The sequence below is a fragment of the Eumetopias jubatus genome, unplaced genomic scaffold, assembly GCF_037043125.1.
Source record: "Eumetopias jubatus isolate StellerSeaLion01/CBP00866 unplaced genomic scaffold, mEumJub1_p1.0 scaffold_14, whole genome shotgun sequence".
Classification (NCBI taxonomy): domain Eukaryota; kingdom Metazoa; phylum Chordata; class Mammalia; order Carnivora; family Otariidae; genus Eumetopias; species Eumetopias jubatus.
In genome coordinates this window covers 80,168,319-80,192,031 of record NW_028274820.1, presented here as the reverse complement: position 1 = coordinate 80,192,031, position 23,713 = coordinate 80,168,319, and the positions used below count along the sequence as shown (strand labels likewise).

Genomic DNA, 23,713 nt, shown 5'->3' with positions numbered 1-23,713 from the left:
CCCTACTGCCCCAGCAGAGCACGCTAAACCTTAGACATGGTCTGGTCATGGCAGATTACTAAGGGAGGATTTTCTCCCTCAGATCTGGACATTACACCTCTATTACTGATGCCTGTGAATATTAACTTCAGCAGCCAGAAGTTGCTGTTGACTGTTAACTTTTTTATGCTAAAACCCCAGCAAATGTGCCTCTCTAAAGCAGTCTTTTAAGGAGAACCTCATGAGGAAAAAGAACACTGGTTCGTCTTTCACAAAAACTAACTCAAAGCTGATCAAAAACCTGCCAGTAAAATGCAGATGATAAAACTTCTAGAAGAAAACATAGGAGAAAATATATGTGGTCTTGGGTTTGGTGATGAGGTTTTTAGGTCCAACACCAAAAACATCCATGAAAAACTATGTAAATTGGACTTAATAATTAACTACTTCTGTACTTTTAAGAGAATGAAAAGCCAGAGACACATATTTGGTAAAGAACTTGTATCTAACAAATACAGTGGCCTGAAGGAGCACATGCACTCCAATGTTTATAGCAGCAATGTCCACAATAGCCAAACTATGGAAAGAGCCTAGATGTCCATCAATAGATGATGAATGGATAAAGAAGATGTGGTATACACACACACACACACACACACACACACACACACACACACACACACACAATGGAATATTATGCAGCCATCAAAAAATGAAATCTTGCCATTTGCAACAACGTGGATGGAACTAGAGGGTATTATGCTAAGTGAAATAAGTCAATCAGAGAAAGACAAGTATCATATGATCTCACTGATATGAGGAATTTGAGAAACAAAACAGAGGATCATAGGGGAAGGGAGGGAAAAATGAAACAAGACGAAACCAGAGAGGGAGACAAACCATAAGAGACTCTTAATCTCAGGAAACAAACTGAGGGTTGCCGGAGTGGTGGGGGGTGGGAAGGATGGGGTGGCTGGTGATGGACACTGGGGAGGGTATGTGCTATGGTGAACGCTGTGAATTGTGTAAGACTGATGAATCACAGACCTGTACCCCTGAAACAAATAATACATTATGTGTTAATAAAAAAAAATTTAAAAAAAGAACTTGTATCTAAAATGAACAGAGAACTCTTAATACTCAACAATAAAAAAACAACCCAATTTGAAAAATGGCAAAAAATCAGAATAGACACTATAACAAAGACATACAGCTATCAAATAAACATACGAAAAGGTGCTTAATGTCATTTGTTGTTAGGGAAATGCAAGTTAAAACAATGAGGTACCACTACCTACCTCTTAGTGTGGCTAAAATTTAAATTTAAAAAGAATTGACAATAGCAAGATGTTGACAAGGGACTCTCATTCATCGCTCATGCAAACGGAATATGGTACAGCCACTTTGGAAGACTGGCAGTTTGTTACAAAGCTGAACAATCTTACCATGCAAGCTACCAATTGCACTTCTAGGTATTTATCCAACTGATTTGAAAATGTACATCCACACCAAAACCTGCACACAAATATTCCTACCAAACTTATTCAGAATCGCCAAAAATTGGAAGCAACCAAAATATCCTTCAATAGATGAATGAGACAATTGGAATATATATCCAGGAAAAAAAAAAAGGAAAGAAAAAAGAAAAGAAAAAGAAATTAGCTAACAGGCCACACAAAATATAGATGAATCTTAAAGGCCTATTGCCAAGTGAAGGAAGCCAGTCTGAGAAGGCTACATACTATATGATTCCATTTATATCACCTTCTAGTACAGGCAGAACTATAAAGATTATAAAACAGATTAGCAGTTGCCATAAGTTCAAGGTCAGTGAAGCAACTAGGTGAAGCCCAGGAAACTTTTAGGGGCAGTAAAGCTATTCTGGGTGACACTGTAATGGTTACATGATATTATGTATTTGTACTTAACTTTACAGGGGCGCCTGGGTGACTCAGTCGTTAAGCGTCTGCCTTCAGCTCAGGTCATGATCCCAGGGTCCTGGGATCAAGCCCCGCATCGGGCTCCCTGCGCAGGGGGAAGTCTGCTTCTCCCTCTCCCACTCCCCCTGCTTGTGTTCCCTCTCTCACTGTGTCTCTCTCTGTCAAATAAAATCTTAAAAAAAAAAAAAAAACAGCAAAGATTGAACCTGAACATGGGCAAATTTTTAAAAGATCAATTAGGATATCATGGAATCCCAGGACAGAAAAGAGATTGTGATTTTTTAAAAATCTAATTCTATTGCAAATGTGTGGAATAACCTCACTGAAAAAGATGGAGAAAAAAGTGCTGATTTGAGTGACATTGGAAATGACTGGAGTCTGTAATAATAAAGGAGAATGGAACTGTACATAAGCATGGTGGTCTAGTTGATCAAGTGTTTCCCCACAGGCTAACAAGTCAGAAACCACTGTGCCTATCCACTAGAAGTGAACGATTAAGTTCAGGGACAGTGTTTGGTGAAAGCCAAGTTTCTCACTGTTGGAATAAGAGGTTGGAGACGAGGAGGAGGCTAGAATGGTCTGTGTGGTAATTGATTAGAGTTGGAGACATTAGTGTGAACTTGTCTTGAGCTTAACATAGAGCCGGTTGCATGTAGAAATATTTATATATGCATATATTTCCTTGGCTTGTTAACTGAGAGAGCCCAGAAGCAACAATACCCCAGCAGCACCCACCACACCTAGTGCCCAGCCCTTAGTATCTGATCTCACGTAAAGTGAATCAGGACTCTTTGGAGAAATGGCAGATTCTAGGACTGGGGCAGCAAATATATAAGATGAGCTTGGGGCATCTTATAGCGACAGAAAGTAAGGAAGTGTTTAAAAAAAAAAAAACCCACAATGATAGGGGATATGTTAAAGAGACACAGGAGGCATCTAAAAGAGCTCCCAATGGCCTGAGCTAGATCATTTGAGCAAGTAAGTAAGGTCGGTAGTATTAGATTATAATCCAAAGTATAAAATAAACATCCATTAGTCCACACTCATACAAGTAAATGTTTGAGCAAACAAATGGCGAGAAAGATAAATCTCCCTTACAGAAGACTTCCCAATAATTAGTGTAGATACTTTAGTCACAAGGAGACAGCTTAACCCCCCACAACTTAAGGTTGTGCATAGTGACTTCCTATGAGTAGTATAGTATGAGAAGGAGGGAGAGATGGGGGTGGGGGTGTGTGATAGATTTATCATGGAAACACCTGACAAATACTACCTCAGCCAATTGATTGAGGTCAACAGCAAGAATGATAAGTTATGTTGATAGTATTTCCTCTTAATACTCTGTGGTCTTCTTCCAAAAAACCTGTAACTCCAGTGTAATCATGATAGGTATTGCTCCTTTGTCTACAGTATTTTTTTCTAGTTCTTCTAGAGAGAAGCAAAACGCTTATCTAGGAAGGGCAAGTTTTTCTGCTTTCCAATTTGGAGTCAAAATGTATAATACTGTTAATGGAATTTTGAATACTGCTGAATTTAACAAAGAGAAGGGTGAGTCTGGCCACTTCACTGCTTGAAAAAATAGGTTGGAGGGTTGGTTGGTTTGTTTGTTTCCTAAGAACAATGAATTTTTTCATTGTTTTAAAAAACTTAGATAAACTATTAGAAAATCTTGAAAACTTTATATCCTTGTGACGGTTTCATTGTTCACATTTCTCTCCCTGCCCCCCTCCCCGCTTTTATGAATTATTCCTCTTCCTGGGCTTCTGTAATATTTAAGATGGGATAAATCTAGTTTGAAGCCTTCAGTTCTGTTTATTTCCTTTGCTTTTCTATGTGAATACAATGTAATTATTCTACTTTGTACAAAATTGGTAAAATACATATTTTTACAACCTAATCATCATAGATATACTCAAACCTATTTTTTTAGGTTTTTGAGAATATATAATCTACTTAACCTACTGAAAATTCTTTTTAAAAGCTTTAAGAATGTTTTCATTCAGATGGAAAACTGTAGAAATTGCTGCGTGAATGCCAAAGTAATAAAGAATCTATTACACAGTGAAAGATATGTATTGTTGTTAAAAATACGTGGGATAAGTTCTATGTTTGTAGAATTATGTCCTGCGTTCCCTGATGATCAATTACAGACTACTTCTGAATCTGCAGTGCTGGAGCTGAGATAGAAATTGCTATTACAATTTCAAACTGAGACCTGCAGTTGTTTTAAATCTCACAAGATTCATATGTGCAGATTATCATAAACCAGGATAGCACAGTTCCACTCTTGATCGTTTCTTCAAGGCAAGTTTTGTAGGTTATGAGAAGTGCACTTTCAAATTAAGTCATTTATGCTGCAGCTTCTAGTTCATCTTTGAGACAGGAATAGTATATTTAAAAAATTGTCTCCATGGTGTAAATAGACACCATGACAGTGTTTGCATAGTGTATTGTTAACCTTCCGTGGAAGGTTAAGCGGCTTCTCCTGCATCTAAATACGTTGCTGTGCAAACTGACTGCAGCATTGCACGCACCTACCCATGGACCGGGAGAGTGAAGACTTGCACCTGTGGGATTACGTGTAGCAGCAGGAAGTCAGAGCATTTGCAGTGTATAATTAACAAGGAATTTTTTTTTCTCTCAACAGCATTTTCATCTCACTAGGTTAACTAGTGATTAATGGCTGAAAAAAATTTGCTGGAGCCTGCACCCTTACCTAAACTTATTCACTCACTGGTGTATTCTGTTACTTCGGCAGCCAGTGTCAGGGGCACTCACCTGACCATACTTCACTTCCTTCCACATTTATTGATTTCTTGTTGCTCAGGGGGAAAGTTTTTAGATGTTTGTGTCCTTTTACTATAACTTTGTTTCCTCAATTTTGTTCTTTTTTTTTAAATCAAATTAGAATTTGAGAATTCCTATTTTGATTTAGAGATTACTATCCTAATAAACAAGATGGAGGAGTTAGTGCTTGGTGAACCAAGGATCTCAGAGCTTGAAATGGGGGAATGAGAAAAAACATTGACTCTAAGGGGCATTTAATCCATAGAGTGCTTGCTACGTGGTTTTTAATTGTTCTTCTCCCCTATTCGTTAAGAAAATTATAATTACCAATACAGAAAAGATTTCTAAATATAGCTCTCTAGAACACAATATTCTTGATTGGAAAAAAAAAAAACTCATCCAAATTGACAGTTCCTGAAGCTTACCAGATGTCTGCTTTGCTAAGGCCAGTGGACACCCACCTGCACCAGCACATGTAGCAATTCGTTGTCTCTGCCAAGCAGTCACGTGCATCCCATTCATTGACACACACAAAAAAAACCCCCAAAACTCAAGTGTTTAGTTTTTACTTTTTAGCGAAACTTCATTTCCTAATAAGTGACCATGTAATGTTGAAATTAAATGCATAACATGTAATAATGGAATTAGATGCAGTGACTTCCAAAGTATGTAAATTTTACTGCCATAAAACAAGTCTTTGCACAAAGAAGCGCTGAACCAGTGATAATGTCTTCTATCCAAACACATTTGTACTGTAAGCAGAAACTGTTTAAAAGGAAAATTGCATCTTTTCCAGCAATTTATCAGAGATAATTACCCTTCATACGCTAAAAGAAGGATAAAGAACTATAATTCTAATTGGTAAATGTCACCAATTGTTGCAGTTATTCTTACTTGTGTATATTCTTTTAATGATTATAGTCTCATGCCACAGCTACATGAAAATATATTCACTAGGTGTGAAATTCCCATATGTCACAGTTTCAAGAATAGGTAAACAGCTCAAAGATAAAAGAAATAATGCTAATGAGAAATGTAAGAATTCAACATTTTGTTTTCCAGGCAAGTGGATCTTAATTTGCCAAAAGGGGAGAAAATATCATTAAAAAAAAAAAGATAAGCACTTAATTTGGTTGAAATAAACTTTTAAATGAGCTTGGCTTCACACCCTCAACCAGAGATTCCTACTTCCGTAGGAAGTGTAGAAGGGTCTCAACCTACAGATTTCAGTATCATATCCCTTGGGTCTGCCTAAGGGACCAGCATTTAATTTTCTTTTAGGCTTAAACTGTAAAGTGTTTGTTAGCTTTAGATGTTAGAAGATAAACTCCTCCTGGATGGGGTTTCATTGTTGTCGAATGTTACCTTGAAAGAGGTCAAAGAAACAGGGCAAAAGACCTTAGAATCTATGGCACGTGTTTAAAGTCCCCATTCCCCTGTCTTCCCAGCTATAGCTTAGTTTCCAATGAGTCTGATGGGTCAAGTGATTGACTAGATTCAATTTGTAAGCCGACTCTTCTGTCAAAAGAAATAAAAATGGGGTTGGCAGGGGGGAAAATGGTAGAGAAGGCAAGCCTCTCCTTTGCATGTTCTTTAAGTCCCAGTTTAGCTAAGCTGTGCCCAACTGCCTTGGTATTATACATAATACCTATATCATAGTAGTTTGTTTCCAAGCACCTGACCGAAGCTCAGATACTGAGCTACCTTCCTGTACACTACCCATTATACATAGAAAAGTGTTTTCTTGTCATTTTCATTCCGTGGAAGTATGTTTTCTGAATGTTCTCATTTTTTGGTGTTTTGACAAAGTTTGAGAAGCATGGAGAGAAGTACTTATCTTAATGGGTTAGCTGTCTTCAAGTATTAATAGTAGTAAACTTTGTGCAAATTACCTTGCTTCTTCACTGGAAAAACTGATCTATAACACCTCCCCTCTCCCCCCAAAAAAGAAGAAACAACCTAGGTTTCTCTCTTGGTTAGCCTTGTCATTTTATTTAAACTTTCAAACATTGCTTAAGAGAATTATGTAGAAAAATAGTGAAGGAATGAATTTGATAAGGTTTGAAACACACTCCCTACATTGTATATGGACGCTCTTCAAGGAAAGACCAGCGAAGACGTTTAAGTAGTTGTTTCAAATTATAACTAATAACTAAGTTTGTTACCTTGGGTCATGTTTGACCTTGAATTTACGTGGTATACATTTCCCTGTAGGCCAAAAATGAGAGCAGTAATAAGAGTTTCCTGTGATTCTCATTACCTAGAAATAACTTCATTACCAAAAAATCAAATCAGTTTTTATTAATGAGATGTCCATTGCCTATACTGGGCACTACTGGTAAAGATATGGGTAGTTTTATCATTGTATATAACATATACTCCCCCCACCAAAGAAAGCGATAAGAACTTTTTGTCCTTCTTTTAAGAAGAAGCGCTACCACAACACTCAGAGGAATGCCTTGTGTTTCCTACAGTGATAATAGTTAAATTCTCTTTCACCTCATTTCTTTGCAAGATTTATTTCAGCAAAATGAGTCTGTTGATGGAGGTTATAAATACATTCTATGGATATGAAATGATACAAGACTGACTCATTTGGGCATCAGTTCTACCATTTTGTTATTAATGCCATATTCTAATCAAATGAATAACTCAGTACAGATAATGGATCAACCCCAAGTGTAGATCATTCAAAGGAGTACTTTTATTAACTAGTCTAGCTATTTGAAACTCAAAAAAGAACTAAAGATAAGTCCAGAAGGAAACTCTTTAGAAGCCATTCAAGTTTTTGTCCCTTCCTGGTACTGATTTTGTAGACTCAACCCTATCTGCTCTAACATTACAAGACACCAGATGTTGGATAACTTTGGAAAGTTATCTAATTCACACTTTAGACCCCTCTTAGGAAATTGGTTCATCAATATTCTTTTTTTTGTTAAGAACTTTTTTTTTTGAGAGAGAGAGAATGAGATATATAGAGAGAGAGCCTGAGGGTCAGAGGGAGAAGCAGACTCCCTGCTGAGCAGGGAGCCCAATGCGGGACTCGATCCTGGGACTCCAGGATCGTGACCTGAGCCGAAGGCAGTCACTTAACCAACTGAGCCACCCAGGTGCCCGGTTCATCAATATTCGTATTGTATTTCTAAAATAAAATAGATCTTTGAAATACTATTGATAAACAGGAATGAATAGAAGCAATGGATAATCCTCAAAATTTTGGTTTACATTTCAGTTTGTAATATCAATTAAATTTTTTGCCCAATATCTTCCTAATAATATTTTACTCAAATTAATAAGAAAATTTAGCTTATGTGCCTTGAGCACCTGGAGTAATTGAGGAGGGCAATCCAAGGAAAACTAACATTTTTGTTTTTAATATATGTGGATAACCAGCCAGAGATAGTGACAATAAATTATATTGGCAATTAGGAAATGATTATTTCAAGTGGGGACTTTTTTAAAAAATGCATTCATTTATACTTGGCATATTAACCTTTCAAGATAGCCCTTAAAGAAAAAAGATACCTAGGGGCACCTGGGTGGCTCGGTCGTTAAGCGTCTGCCTTCAGCTCAGGTCATGATCCCAGGGTCCTGGGATCGAGCCCCGCATTGGGTTCCCTGCTCTGCAGGAAGCCTGCTTCTCCCTCTCCCACTCTCCCTGCTTGTGTTCCCTCTCTCGCTGTCTCTCTCTCTGTCAAATAAATAAATAAAATCTTTAAAAAAAAAAAATCTAGTAGTTTACAACCACATGTCTCTACTCCTTTTAGTAATGATGAATAACTATGACCTCAAGTTACATACATCAATAATAAACTTTTATTTATTTTAATTATGGAATTTACTGAAGATGCTCATTGTCGATTTTGGTCTTGAGCATATTTTACTAATGTAACTTTGAAATGATATAGTGACTTATTTTCTAAGGTTGTGATTAAATGGTATTTTCACAACTGAGACCTGATATTTTATTCCCCATGCTTTTCCCCCACAACAGAAACCAGGAATGGATCTGGCAGACACCTATATTATGTTTGTTCGGCAAAACCAGGATATTCTTCGAGAAAAGATCAATGAGGAAATGTATATAGAAAAGCTGTTTGATGTAAGTAACTGCCCTTGCGAGGCTTCCTGGCATCATAGAAATATGTGCAGGAAAAAATTGCATTTTGATGGTATGCTTGTAAAGCAGACTCCTTTTCTGATCCTTTTTCTTCTGTGCCGCTAATATAGTTGATAATTTTATTTCTCTGTTGACAGAAGCCTTAATTGGCTTCTTTTGTACATGAAAACTGTCACTGTTAGAATGAGAGTCTCAAAAACCGTCTAAGGTTAATTTTAGCAGCAGGACGATAACCAGTTTATCATTGTGTGCAGCAGCATTTCACTCGCCCTTGCTGCATTCCATAAACAGAATCATGTTGTAATGGATTTGGCTCTTCCTATAAAAGTTTTTTGAGTCAATACAATGCTCTTTAGTCAAACAAAGACCTAAGCTGCAGTAAAGGGCAAATACCTGCCACTCTGCTGTTCTTGAGCATTTTTTTATCTTGATTTACAGCACTGATGCATGCCAACAATAGAACCCTGAAGTTTTATCAGGACAGAAGTCTTCATTTACCCATGGCAACTCCTAGCAATGGGGGGTTGTGGTTTTAGAGAGCATGATCATTAAGTTTCATTTATCTGTAAAGGAAACTTAAGAGAGCAATCCATTTCAATCACAATGTTGTCACTCATTTGTAATTATTCAGCAGTCAAGTCAAAGGAAATGGGACTTTGCTGGGATGTAACTTCACATAACTCAGCACAGTGCTGATTCTGAAATGGAATATTTGTTTTGAACTGTATGTATTTATGTGCATCTCCCCTGCATTTTAGAAATGCTTTTCTGGCAGTTTCATTTAATTATGCAAGTGACTACAAATGTTTTCATAACAGCAATTCACGGGCTTCGTGGTGACACTCAGCTGCAGCAGGTACAGAAGGTCTTGCTGCGTCATCCTCTCTGCCATGGTCTGTTGTGTCAGTGTTCACTGTTCATCAGATTGGGTGGTCAAAATGAGTCTTCCCTTTCAGATTGTGTGCTTCGGGCCTCTACCCAGGCTGTTTTACAATAAAAGTATCATCTGTTTTAATAAGCTAAGTGTTAATATGTGTGAAAAGAATGATTTCCTAAAAGCTTTGATGCCCTGCAGGGATAGAAAAATTATCATCTATCCAGCTGGCTGTTTTACAAAATACTGAAACCATATTAGCAACTTCTGCTTCCATTTGGTATTGCTCTGAATTTACAAGCATATGTTTTACTTCCAGATCCTCTTTTACTTTTTTTTGCTTATGTGGTAATTTTCAGCAATGTTGAACAGAATGGGAAAATCGGATTGATGTTATTCCGTTTATGTTTATTCTTGGTATAGCTGAAGTACGTATTCTATGATGAGAAAAGGTAGACTCATCTGGAAATAGGCCATTGTACGTAGGAGAGAGAGAGAGAGAGTGTGTGTGTGTGTGTGTGTGTGTGTCTTCAATTTTTCGTCTTGGTGACCTATTTACTACAAAGCTTGCCATCAGTTCATAACAGAGGTAGAATTTCTTTCTCTATCAAGATATTACCTACACTAACTCCCTCCCATTCACCAAACTTTTTTCAAAGACTTTTTGTGTGACCACAGTAACCAATGGAGCTAACTGAAGTGGATGCAAGGAGGCCAACATTAAAATTATGTCTAGTGTGGGGGAGCCAGGCTGGCTCAGTTGATAGAGCATGCAACTCTTGATCTCAGGGTTGTGAGTTCAAGCCCCATGTTGGGCACAGAGCTTACTTAAAAAAAAAAAAAAAAAAAAAACACGTAAAATTATGTCTAGTTTAATTGTCCTGGTTAGGTATACTTTTCTTTGATGCCTAACCATCTCATGGCTAAGTTTGCTTTTGAAAGGAACGCTTGACAAGCAATTCTGTTTTGGTTGTGAAGGTTTTGTCATTTTGCATATCCCCAGTAGAACACTGGACTTATTATTTGTAAAATAGTAATAATGTCCTTAAACATTCTAATATTTTTAAATTGCACATTTTTATTACTGTAATTAAAAATAAAAAGTAGACCCTAATTCTATTGATATGTCATCAAGAATAACATATATGAGGGGGTACTAAGAGCCCCTAATTAGCCAAGACTGAATTTGCCTCAATTATAGTTAGTAAATGAGAGGTTATCAAGTATGTGTTGAAAGGTAAAGCAGAATGTGTATCTTAAGCAACAGATCATTACTGAGAGACATTATATAATTATTGGAAATCCTCTTGGCTGGAGCTTAAAATAATATTGTTAGGTGTCAAGAAACAGTTGAAAATAATGACCCTATAAATACTGTTGGCAACCTTAGTCTATTACAGAAAAAAAAAGATGGAAGAGAACGATTTTACTCAGGCATCATGACAAACTTTTGCTATTCCAATTAAAGTAAGAAGTAAAAAGAAGGAAAGGAAAGGAAGGAAGGAAACAGAGACTCCTCACTTCGGATGCAAAGGAAAATGTGCACACACACATACGTGCCTATGCCCCCTACAGTGAATTAACACTTAGTGGTTTAACCAACCCAGATAAGGGTATAGGGGATCCACTTTCTGTCATGCAGTATGAGAGCTTCACTCCTTAAGAAGAACAGGCTTTTGGGCGCCTGGGTGGCTCAGTCGTTAGGCGTCTGCCTTCGGCTCAGGTCATGATCCCAGGGTCCTGGGATCGAGTCCCACATCGGGCTCCCTGCTCCGCGGGAAGTCTGCTTCTCCCTCTCCCAATCCCCCTGCTTGTGTTCCTGCTCTCACTATGTCTCTCTCTGTCAAATAAATAAATAAAATCTTTAAAAAAAAACAAAAAAACAGGCTTTGAACCCAAATGAGATTCGCTGAGTTTTGGAAACACCACAAATTGCAACAGTTTTATATCAAACAGTTATTCTGAAGTCACATATTCATCCTGTCTCCAATAGCAACACTTTAACACTTGCGTGTTTTACTAAGTAATCTTTTTTTCTGCATGATGCTCCACTCATGAAAAAAACTATTGAAAATTCTGGCAGACTTTCCCTGAGAGGAGTAGTTCTGGTGTTTCTGACCTCAAAAACTTTTTGATCAATTAAGCATCTTAATTGTTCCTGATATTTATAGTGAAATACTTTAGAGTTCTATTTAAATAACTATACCAGTGACTAAGGCCAAATAATGACCATTATCCTAGATTTGTGTCCATTGTTTTGGGATGCACCGACAAAGGAGAATGGTACCTCCTACAGTTGTCCATATACAACCAAAGCCATCACCCAGGTCCTGAGCAGCTCACGCAGGTTATTATTATTGTTCTGGCCTCCATGAAAAGTGTTTTTGCTACTTATGTCCAAAGTCTTAAAGAGAGGGAGGATTAAAATTTGTATTATCTTCAAGGCCCTACATAGGATAATCTTAGGCTTCTACATTAAACCTTGAAATAGTAAAGCTAAATGTACCTTTGGAAGATCAAAAAAGTTAATATCAGGACAAATAACCAAGACATTCTACTTCATTCCATAAGTGGTTAAACATCTATAAAACGTTTTTTGCATAACAAATAATTTTTAAAAAGTCTAAATAAACGATGGCAGATTCGTGCTGTTCATAGAAGGAACTGAGTTTGTTTTAAGGCATATCCCTAATCTTCTCCAGTTATCAAAATAGTAATCCCAGCCCCAGCTGTCACCACCACCATTCCCACGGCACCTCCGTGTACCAGGCAGTGGGCTCGGTGCTTCACTCCTATCATTTCTAACCTGCAGAGCCAGATGCCATCATCCCCATTTATCCTTACTTTCAGGTTAAGGAATTTCCCACTCAGAGAAGATGAAGTGACTTGTTGAGTGTTGAATCAGACTTTGAAATTGCGTCTCTCCGATTTCAAAGTCTATGCTATCCCTACCATACCTTAGACTTACAAAATCTGTAATGGTAAAACAGTACTGTGGGGGGAGGGCTGGACCAGGAATCCACAAACGTTGTGTCACTTGCCTAAGACATAGTAGAGTTAGTACCTATAAACTGAAGAAATTGGTCTAGAATTCCATACGGTTTCTGAAATATCTTCCAGTTTTTAAACCAACTAAATTAAATTCATTTTAATTTTAGCAGTGGTAACAAAAATTAGTGGGCGGTTGAATGCTTAGTCTTGCACCCCACAGTAGCAATTTGTAAGTTTTTTTGTCATGGGCTGAGTGAAAGCAGGGTATCCCACCCATGAAGCAATAGCAAGTGCAATAGATAAGGTAGAAGAGAGATTCTGTATTAAAAATAGCTGTGCCGTATGACACTCTGTGTATCTACCACAAGGGCTCTGAACCCCAAATTTAGAAAATTAATTGGAACTTACCTATTCCATAGTCATGCAGAGTCTTCCTGTGTGACCAGAATATTTTAAACAGAGACCTTCTCTTCCTCTCAAATGGTCACTGTTACACATGCTATGTTTAAAATCTACATGTTAAATTTACATTTTCAGTTTAGAAAAATGTGTCTTCTCTGGATAAGAGAAATCTTAAGGAAGTTCTCCTGTAGTAAGATCATGGCTTCACCCAAAGGTTTTTCTGTTTTGTATGCAATCTCTCTTACCCCAGTGTGTTTTTTTCTTATATATATAAAACATTGCTGTCAGCAACCTTTGATAGTTTTTATCAAATCAAAAGCATCTACAACTTGTATGATCCCAATCCAGAAGTATGACAAAGATTTTCCAATTCTTAAGTTCCATTTTTAAAGTCTGCTGAGATGTTTCTTCCCACACACTCAGGCCTCCAGACACACAGTGGCAGCCACTGATGCCCATGTGTCAGGAGAGAGGCTGGGCAGTCCCTTCAGGGCTTTGCATCTCTGGGTTGGACCATGGTGATGTTTCCCAAGTCAAAACTGACATCTGCAGTAATTGCCCAAGAGCACCCTCTGTGGTCATTGCATAATGTCCAAGAATATCACAACCTGGAGGTAGTTAGGGGTTGACTAGAATACATTTTATTGTCCAGGATATACACTAAACCTACCTACCTCTCTAAACCTTTGTACATTTATTGGGCATTGCGCTTCTTGCGTCTCTTTGAAACAATTTCATTTCAGCTCTCATGTTGCTGAAGACACATCAGGGTGCAGTATTTAATTGGTAAATCATGCAGATTAAACTTTCTCTTGTGTTATAAACTGATTAAATAATTGTTGAAGAGTTTCATCTCAACTAGATTTTTTTAAAATACTGTGATGTCTTGTAAAATTAAAAGTAATTCTTTAAATGTTAATCAGTTATATTCATCTAAATAGTGTTTTATAAAGGATTAATTTCTCAGAACTTTCCTTGAAAAGAATTCTTTTCAGTGAAGAAACTCTAAATTAAACATTTTGAGAAAAATTGACCTAAACTGTCTAAATGAGTTCAGTAGCTATTTTAAGATATGAATATGAATTTTAAGATATATGAATTTTAGGATATAAAAAACTGAACCTATTACAAGAGAATATGTTTCTCAAAATAAAACTCATTTTCCGTATCTGTGCTTTTGTCTCTGGATCCACTCCCAGATAAGAAAGAGCAGAAATGCTCAGAGTTTTTGAGTGTAGTGTTTCACATCAGTGACCAAACTCTGTGACTCAGGAATTTATCCATCCTCAGTAAGATCAACACTACTCTTCTTAACTTATTTAAAGATTCAATTTATTATCATGTTGATTTCATGAGAGTAGTTGAAATCAACAGAGCATGGGTAAGCGTGGCTGCTAGATACAACTTTCCTTTCCTTTGGATAAATTTCTTTGTGTGTGTAATCAGCCTCTTTATTGGGAATGTAGGCTGCAGCCCAGTAAGACTGAAGACTTCTTTGTCTTTCTGCATTTCTTATAATTCTAGGATATTAGAGGTATATTCTCTTATATGTGAATGTCGATTTAAAAATAGCCGTTTTCCTCTTTTGAATAATCATTGACTTTCAAATGACTAGGAAGTTGTTACATAAACTACATAAATTAGTGTAGATTCCCACTACAGAGGATTTTCTTTTTGGTGTTGTCTCTATATTAAAAGAATTCAGATGTCAGACATTAACTGTTGGACCATTATGCCCAACCATGATTTTCCTATCAACACTCAAAGATTAATATCACTCTCGTGTCATAACCATTATTTTCCTTCTTCATCAACAGAAAGGGATGTATAATGTAAGTCCAGCGATGTACTAGAGGCTAGCTGAGATAAAGTGTTTTCTAAACATGGTGATGTTAGGTACCCTGGTACCTCACTGTGTACCAAAGGGAGATAAAAAGTTTGATCTCTGTTTGTGATCTCTGTTACCTTTAGCACTGTGTTATTTAGCTGCTGTGACACATTGTTTCCCAGGTGTTTTTGGGTTTTGTTTTGTTTTTTTTTTTTTCATTGTTTGAATTTCTGGTTTGTCTTACCTACAGTATTTGGACTCACACTGAAATCGTGTGACCTCTTTTAAGATAGTCAAACTTGTTCCGTGGATTGCCTCACCTGCCTCAGGAAATGCCGTACAGAGCTTGCTCCTTAACTGTTTTTTTTTCCCCCTCAAAGTTTGTTTCTTTTTAAAACCTCTCCTCTCGAATTAAGCTGTCTGGTTCGTTTTTGTTAATAATCCTTATTTTAACGTGAAGTTATTATTTGTAAGTATAAGAATTTATAAAAGAATCTACTTTTGATGTACTGTAGGTGCCAAAATAGCTTTGGCAAGTCCAGACGCAGCTTAGAGCAGCCAAAGGCCCTCATTTGAATCTAAGCTGTTGGTGAATTATAAAACCTGAGAAACTTGAGATACGCGTGCCTAATTGCCTAAAAGAAACTCAGCAAGAAAATGTAGTGTAGCGTGTTGATCTTATTTCTTTCATAATTCAGAAGAATCTTCAAGAAATATGTGGACTTCTTACTTATGTTCCTGAAATGTGATCATGAAACACAATTGTCATTTGGCCCATTCCCAGAAATACATCTTTGCATGAGGCACCTGGACATATGTGGCAGGTCTGGTAGAATCAGCTAATTAACAACACAGGCTTAAACAGGCACCTCATCTGGCAGTGCAGTCAGTTGCCTGATGGTGCTCAGCAGGATCGGGTAGTGCTTTTTATTTTTCTCTCCTAATGGTCTGCTGCCCACCTAATTTTGCCTTATTGTCAGTCACTACTTACCGCAGCTTGGGGCCCTCCCAGGAGGCTAAATTATTATCAAAGGATTAGGGAGATGTAGCCTTGCAGCTCTGACATTTCTGATTACTTGTCTATGCCAGAACACTAATTAGCTGTGACTAATTAAGAAAAATGTCCCTGCCATAGAAAACCATTTAAAAGAACTGAGGAGTAGAAAAGCAATTCAAAAGCTGAGCAGTGCTCAGATTTGCCGATGCTCTTTAGATTTCCACCAGAGCCTTAACTCACCTTTAATTGTGCTCAGAATTAAAAAAAAAAAAAAAAAGCAGGGGGGAGAAAGAAGAAGAAGAAGAAGAAAAAAGAAAATCTCACATGTGAACTGATCTGAGGTTTTGACTTGAAGAGGAAAAAAAAAAATGTTGATCACCTAAACTCCCTTAGCAATGGTAAAATTGTCTTTGATGAATGGAAGATGACAAAACTTACATTTTCATCAAGAAATTTTTCTAAACACCAAATGTGTAAATGTGCATTTGCATTCATTCACCCAAGCCAATAACAATGACTTAATAGTCATTGAAGGAAGTAGAATATTCTCTTGCCTGATTTTATAAAAGATAGTTAAAATGATGACAAGCAACACATTGGGCATTTTCAAAGTTAGTATTGATTTCACACTGCTTCCACATTGAAGATCGTCTGGAAGTAATGACTTCTCCATGCAGAGCCTGGTTTTTCCACAGTGACTTTGCATGCTTGCACTGCAACTGACCACTAGTGACTTACTAATGAAAATATCCGGGCCTCCCTGGAGACCAGCATTTCGGTCAGTTGAGCAGTGCAAGGTTTTCCTAGAACCGGTAGCTGCTACTCTCCTTCTCTTCAAACCTAACTTCATCAGCAGATGATCCATGGCCTAAGGCCATTTTCTGGCTTTTTGAGGTCCTCTTCTGTCAGCCAGCCCGTCTGCATGCCTTCCTTGTGTCCCTGTCTAAGTTCACGGGTGGATGTGGCAGTAACAGCCAGACTGTTGACTAGGTCCAACTGAAAAAAAAATCTGGGGGTGCCTGGGTGCCTCAGTTGTTAAGCGTCTGCCTTCGGCTCAGGTCATGATCCCAGGGTCCTGGGATGGAGCCCTGCATCTGGCTCCCTGCTCAGCGGGAAGCCTGCTTCTCCCTCTCCCACTCCCCCTGCTTGTGTGCCCTCTCTCTCTGTATCTCTCTCTGTCCAAAAAAAAAAAAAAAAATCTGTGTAAGGAAGTGGTTGTTGTGGTAAAACCATTGTTAGATGTGTTTATTGAATGCACTGAAAGGAAACTCTATAAAAGAACAATGTTCAAAGGTACTTATAAACACCTAGAGAGAGCCCTTAATTTCCCGGTGATGGCCCAGCCCTAGGTAAGAGACCATCTGAATTTTACTATGTTAATATGGGCAAAATATTTCATTTGAAATAAAGTTCCAACCCCATCTCACCTAAATTCTTCATGCTATTTTTTAACTCATTTCCCCTTTTCCTCTTAGTGGAGAAAAAATGTAGCCAGCATCCTCTAGGGAATAATCCTTCCTATATATGAAGACTGTTATTAAGGCACTTGTCATACTGGTCTACTCTGGGATAAATAATCCCTATTTGTTTCACTTCCCTTCATAGGCTCCTTTCCTAGCCCTTTAATCATCTTTGTGGCTGTCCTTTGAAACTTCTCTAAGCATTCTCTGTCATGCTTAGGGTTTTGAGTCAAGAATGGGATGCAGTGTTTGAATGTGGCTGAACAAGATTCTTTCAAGCCATGTTCCTACTGTGCATTCTAAGAAATAACATTCCCATACTTTTGCTCTACAGATCCTCATAAATGTGGTTCCATATACTCCCCACATTTCTTTGTGTTGACTTTCCCCTCAGTTACCACCCATACTACATGCATATAATGTATATGTTTATTGATGGAGAATGTCCATTCAGTTGTTTTAGATGCATAAGGAAACCTTTAATTCACCGTTCAATTACTATGTGTAAAGCATGGTGGAGAATACTGGCATAAAACGGTTTGGCATTGTTTTGTCCCACAGAATTGGGTATCTCTGTCACGGTGACAGCGGATCCTAATTAAAATAGGAAATTGAAACTCCTCTTATTAATCAATTATTCATCCAACCAGTATTTATTCTGTAGAGGCCACATAGCATGTGGCAACATTAAAGAAGATATACCAAGTCCCTGACTTAAGGGAGCTTACATTCTTAGGATCAAATGGGTCTATTGAAAAAGTGAATTTCTCATTAAAATGTTTTACATTTTCATCTACTGAATAGATATTAACATATTTTCTTTCAAATGAACTAAACTAAAATTTAGAACTAAAATTTAATTCCCTTTCAAAAGAGATAATAGTGATCATGAAATTCACTTATTTGTCCATTTCAAGTGGAAGATTGGAAACTTGCCCAAAGTTAGGGCCAATGCAAGGTTTGTACCTAGCTCCATGACTACCAGCTAAGGGCACGCTCTTCCTCTCTACCCTTCATGGGTTCTTTGCTTGAAGCCAGGCTTATTTCCAGTCCCAGGAGAGTTCTCATGTTCCCTTAGACTGAAGTCGACAATGCCACAGCAGTGATATTTTTCTGCCTTAAAAAAAAAAAAAATAGCTCACAAAGCCAACAAGTATAGAAGTCACACAAGACATGTTACCTGGTGGTAAAAATACACAGGCAGCACTGCCAACCATACTCCAGATATGCGCCACAGCCTCAGGTAACCCCCAGGGATGGGCGCCAGTGGCCCTCAGCATATGCTGGGGAGGCAGCTCCCTGCTCACGTGACAGAGCTGAGCACATCAACATCTGAGCGCGTAGTAGTATATTTTATGTGTAAGGGAACGTATGTGGACACTCATATATGTCCCTAGACATGGGGGTACTATCTCCTTTATGTAATTCACCCCTTAAAATGAAATCACTGTCTTTCCTTTAAAGCTCTGTTTGGTCCTGTGTTCAATTTCTTTAGCCAAATGCAATTGTTTACCTTTTGGTGAGTTCTACAACTTTCACATCTGTTCAGCTCTTTTTCTGTTACTGAAACATGTGAATCAAGTCAACAACCTGGCTCTGATACTCTTCTACCCTCTCTCTGTTAAAAAACTACACTGTCATTATTATACATGCAGTACTTTCTTCAGTCCTTCAGCACGTATACAATGCATGCTATGCGCCAGTCTGCTAAGGGCTGGAGATAGCAATAAAAATAAGACCTGGTTGCTGCCTTGTGTTTACACATAGCCCGCCAGTCGTGGCAGCCATATAGCACATTATGCAATATTTTTATAGATGCCTGTACAGAGTTCGAGGAGCAGAAAATATGGGAGCATCTGATTCTGCCTAGTGAGAGATAGTATTGGCTTCCTAGCAGAAATAGTGGTTGAAATGAATCTCAAGGGTTGACATAGATCTGGCCAGGGAAACATACTTGGGGATAAAAGCCCAGGTAGAGGGACTGACGTTCCCAGAAATCCTAGATTTGGAGAAACCCAACATTCAGGAGAGCAGCAGTTCATTCAGCTCGCTGAGAACGGATCCTATGGGAGTGGCCCATGAGTTGGAGACAGAATGGGAGCTACTTAGTCCAGTCCTTAGAGCACTCTCAAAAAGCAATTTGGGAATGATTGTTTTCCATTTTTGCAAGGAAACAAACAGAAAGACTGGCTAATCGTTAATTCTCAGCCCTAGATTTTCTCTCACACTGTGCCATTCAATAGCCATGCCAGGAGTCTGATTTATTTTTATTCAGATCCTCTGTATGAATTTAAATGCAATATTGACCAAAATTTTATACATAGTATTCAAAATGAGTCATTCCACCAGATGAAAAGGGCATTGTGCCCAAATGAACTATGCATTAAGAGATGTGCCCCAAACTGGTATCTGCAGCAGTGTAACTGGATTGATTGCTGAGTTTGGCCAAACCAATGATTGTGGTTAGTCATTTCAGTCAAAAAATTAGTCAAACCAACATGCATCCCATCATTTGTCATGAAGTAGGAGAGAGGGGGACAACTGATTATCTGAAATCATCACTTATAATCTTTTTAACACCAGGAAAAGAGCCCCAGAATAAAATGACAGAGGCACTTACCTGCTTGGTAATCATGAATAATAAAGAACAGTATTGATTTTATTTTATTTTAAAGATTTATTTATTTTTGAGAGAGAGCGCACACGAGTGAGGGCAAGGAAGGGGGGGAGGCAAAGGGGAGGTGGAGACACAGGGCTGCAGGACCCTGAGACTATGACCTGAGCCGAAACCAGGGGTCAGTCGCTCAACTGACTGAGCCACCCAGGAGCCCCTAGAACAGTATTAACTTTAATGTCTTGTGTAGTGGAGGAAAAGATAGGCTAGTTTAACACTTTCAGGACATTTTGGAATGAAGGGAATTTTGGATGATGAAATAGTAGCAGAAAAGAGCTTGTACAACTCCCAATTTATGAAATTTGTCCTGTTATATAACTTGTTCTGTTTTGTAACTGAAGAGGATCTAATTCACCTAGAGATATCTTGGTATTTATACATTTTTTTTTTAAGTAATCTCTACACCCAGCATGGTGTGCAAACTCATGACACTGAGATCAAGAGTCAGATGTTCTACTGACTGAGCCAGCCAGGCGCCCCTACATTTTTTAAAAGAGAAAATATGGGAGCAGAAGTATTAACTTCAAGAATAGGAAAGTTTTTTCAGCATTCAACAAACATAATAGGTACCTACTATCCTACTATATGTCAGTTCTCCCATGTTATTAGCACTTTCTACATTTTCTTAACAGACATCAAAGTGCTCATAAACTCTCCTTTGCAGACTTCCTGATAGAGGCAGAAAATGAAAACCACCCTGAGTATGAGGCTATTGAACATGGAAAAAGAAAGACATGAATCAAATACTCCTCTGTTCTATGTTTAAAAAAAAAAAAAATGAAGAAAGCTGTATATATAGATCGAGCCCCCTTATGAATGAACCAAGGATTTCTTTCCCACCTTCCATTGTTTTGTTACAGTGGGGGAGAGGGAGAACCCTTCCCAGTATTCCTAAGCGTTAAAATGTATAGCACTTTGAAACATCTTAAGAGGGGCACCTTGGTGGCTCAGTCGGTGAAGCAACTGCCTTCGGCTCAGGTCATGATCACAGGGTCCTGGGATCGAGGCCCACATCAGGCTCCCTGGGTGCTCAGCGGGAAGCCTGCTTCTCCCTCTCCCACTCCCCGCTGCTTGTGTTCCCTCTCTCGCTGTGTCTCTCTCTGTCAAATAAATAAAATATTTAAAAAAAAAAAACATCTTAAGAATGGGGGACACCTAGCTGGCTGAGTAGCACGTGGGTCACTTGATCTTAGGCTTGTGAGTTTGAGCCCCACATTGGGCATAGAGATTACTTAAAAATATCTTAAGAATGGGACATATGGGAATGGCCTAGCACAAGAGCCATTTGGTTGGTTATCCTAACAGGAAGTATGGTTCTTGAAAGAATTTATTCACCTTATATACTATTAGGTTTACAAATATCTTTGGTCTTTGGAAATGTAGATTGTTTTAACTCTCAAGAAAATGTGGTAGACTTCTTTGAAACAATTAATAAGCATTTTCCTGTTTACTGTGTTATAATGACTATCAGGAACCCCCAAGAATAGTGGAGATTGATTTCTTAGTTATCTGCTGGAAGTAGGGAACTACCCTTAAGAATCAGAGATTTTATTGACAGAACAGACTGGTTTCTAGAAGGAAATGGAATAACCTAGCAGTCGTAAGTACAGACTCTGAAGCATGGCTATAAGATATAAATTATATCTTATACATAAGATATAAATGCCACTTAGTGTATAAATCTGAATAACATGCTTAATCTAAAGTCGATTTTCCACCCATATAAGCTCAGTTTCCACATATGCAACATGGGAATAATCATAGCCATTTCATGAAGTTTGTTGTAAGAACGATTTTATTTTTATTTGAGAGAGAGAGAGAGCACAAGCCCTCACAATTATTTAATTGAGAGGAAGAGGGAGAAGCAGGCTCCCCGCTGAGCAGGGAGCCCAATGCGGGGCTTGATCCCAGAACCCCGGGATCACGACTTGAACCGAAGGCAGACACTTAACCAACTGAGCCACGCAGGCACCCCTGGTTGTTGTAAGAATTAAATGAAATTTTAACTGACGCACTTAAATTTCCCAGGGAAGACTTAATATATCAGATGCCTTTGTAATCAGAATCCATAAAAATAACAGACATGAATAACTGCACCTGAAAATTCGTTAGAAATCTCATTCATTCCTCATGACACCTGATTGTTTCATTTTTATAATATGTTTGTGCTTCATTTAAAAGCCAAAATGAGGGCACCTGGGTGGCTCAGTTGATTAAGCGTCTGCCTTCAGCTCAGGTCATGATTCCCAGGGTCCTGGGATCGAGTCCCACATGGGGCTCCCTGCTCCATGGGAGGAAGTCTGCTTACTCTTCTCTCTCTGCCTGCCGCTCCCCCTGCTTGTGTTCTCTCTCTCTCTCTGTGTTAAATAAATAAAATCTTTAAAAAAAAAACAAATAAGTTAAAAACAGACAAAAATAACAGGTGATAGAAGGTTCTGGAACTCTAGACTTGCATTTTTTTTTTAAATAAAGCTATATTTAAGCACCATATAAAAGGGAAAAGGTGTGATAATTTGGCTTTTCCCTGAAGTTCATTCTTAAAAGAATCACAAGCTGTATTGGTTCTAATCGTGCCCTTTATTCTGATAATCAAATCTAATATAGTATTTCTGGAGAACATCAGAATCTTATTTAAAAGCTAGATTCACATAATCTATCCTTCATATGACAGAGGAGAAAACTGAGACATAAAAAGGAAGTTATGACGGGCTCAATCAGGCAAATAGCATAAAAGGTGTTGGCCCTTCTGCCTTCTGGGCTTCTGTATTGATGTCCTTCTCCGGTGTGTGGACAGCCAGCCCTCAGCGGCCATGTTCAGAGGCAGGTCTCTATCTTTCCCCCATGAATGGCTCTGGGTCTAGCTGGGAATGTTGATAGGTGTAGGTTGAGTTGAACACTTCCTATATTTTTAACCATAATAGACTGGTTTCAGTTTTCCTGAAATGTAACCCTTACTCGTATTCCAAGCCAACAAAAAATTCACACTTAAAACTTTATAGTTGCTTGTGTTTCAGGAGCCTGTTTTGTGGAAACACATAGCATCGTTTCAGTGAGATGCTTCATGCAGGGGTGGGGCTGGGGGGGGAATGTTGGTGTTACTGTTTCAAATTTACCATTAATATGAAACTTGCATTTTAGTGTTTGGAAATGGGAAGTGACTGGCCACGAATTTAGTTATATGAAATAAATGCGCTGTTGACAAAAGGAACACACAATGTACAATGAAGCATTTATGTTTACTTTTTAACATCCTGGTCAAACCGTAGGGCATTAATGTTTCTAAATATTTTGTCACTCCCCAAAGCTACAAAATGATCCTAAAGAATGTCTTACATTTATCAAACTTATCAAAACCTTCAGCATTGCAAAATTGTTATTTGTTCTTTTATTCAATCCAACTTAGCATTTGAAAGATAGTTTCCTAAAATGACATTTTCTAGATGGTATTTTACTTCAGCTTGGTGACTCACCACTTCTGAAACAGACAGCTTCCCTTGAAATAAATGAAGAAATACATACATACTGTGGGAATTTAGCCATTCCAGATCTCAGTGCACTAAAAAGTGTTGGATTGTTTTTTGTTTTGTTTTGTTTTTTTCTGCCGTTCACCTATTGAGTTGAGCATAGCTGAAGAATGAAAATATATCAACTAGTTGTACCA

The 23,713-nt window shown here is 38.1% G+C and overlaps 1 protein-coding gene across 15 annotated transcripts in view; it reads left to right on the top strand.

The window, feature by feature from the left end:
• Window positions 1–23,713, top strand: part of CADPS2 (calcium dependent secretion activator 2) — a 506,725-nt gene that overhangs the window by 472,213 nt on the left and 10,799 nt on the right. For all 15 annotated transcript variants that reach the window (XM_028104882.2, XM_028104880.2, XM_028104885.2 and 12 more), the window contains one exon: window positions 8,701–8,808. In XM_028104882.2, coding sequence (XP_027960683.1) covers window positions 8,701–8,808 — 108 coding nt within the window. The remainder of the gene's footprint in view (window positions 1–8,700; window positions 8,809–23,713) is intronic.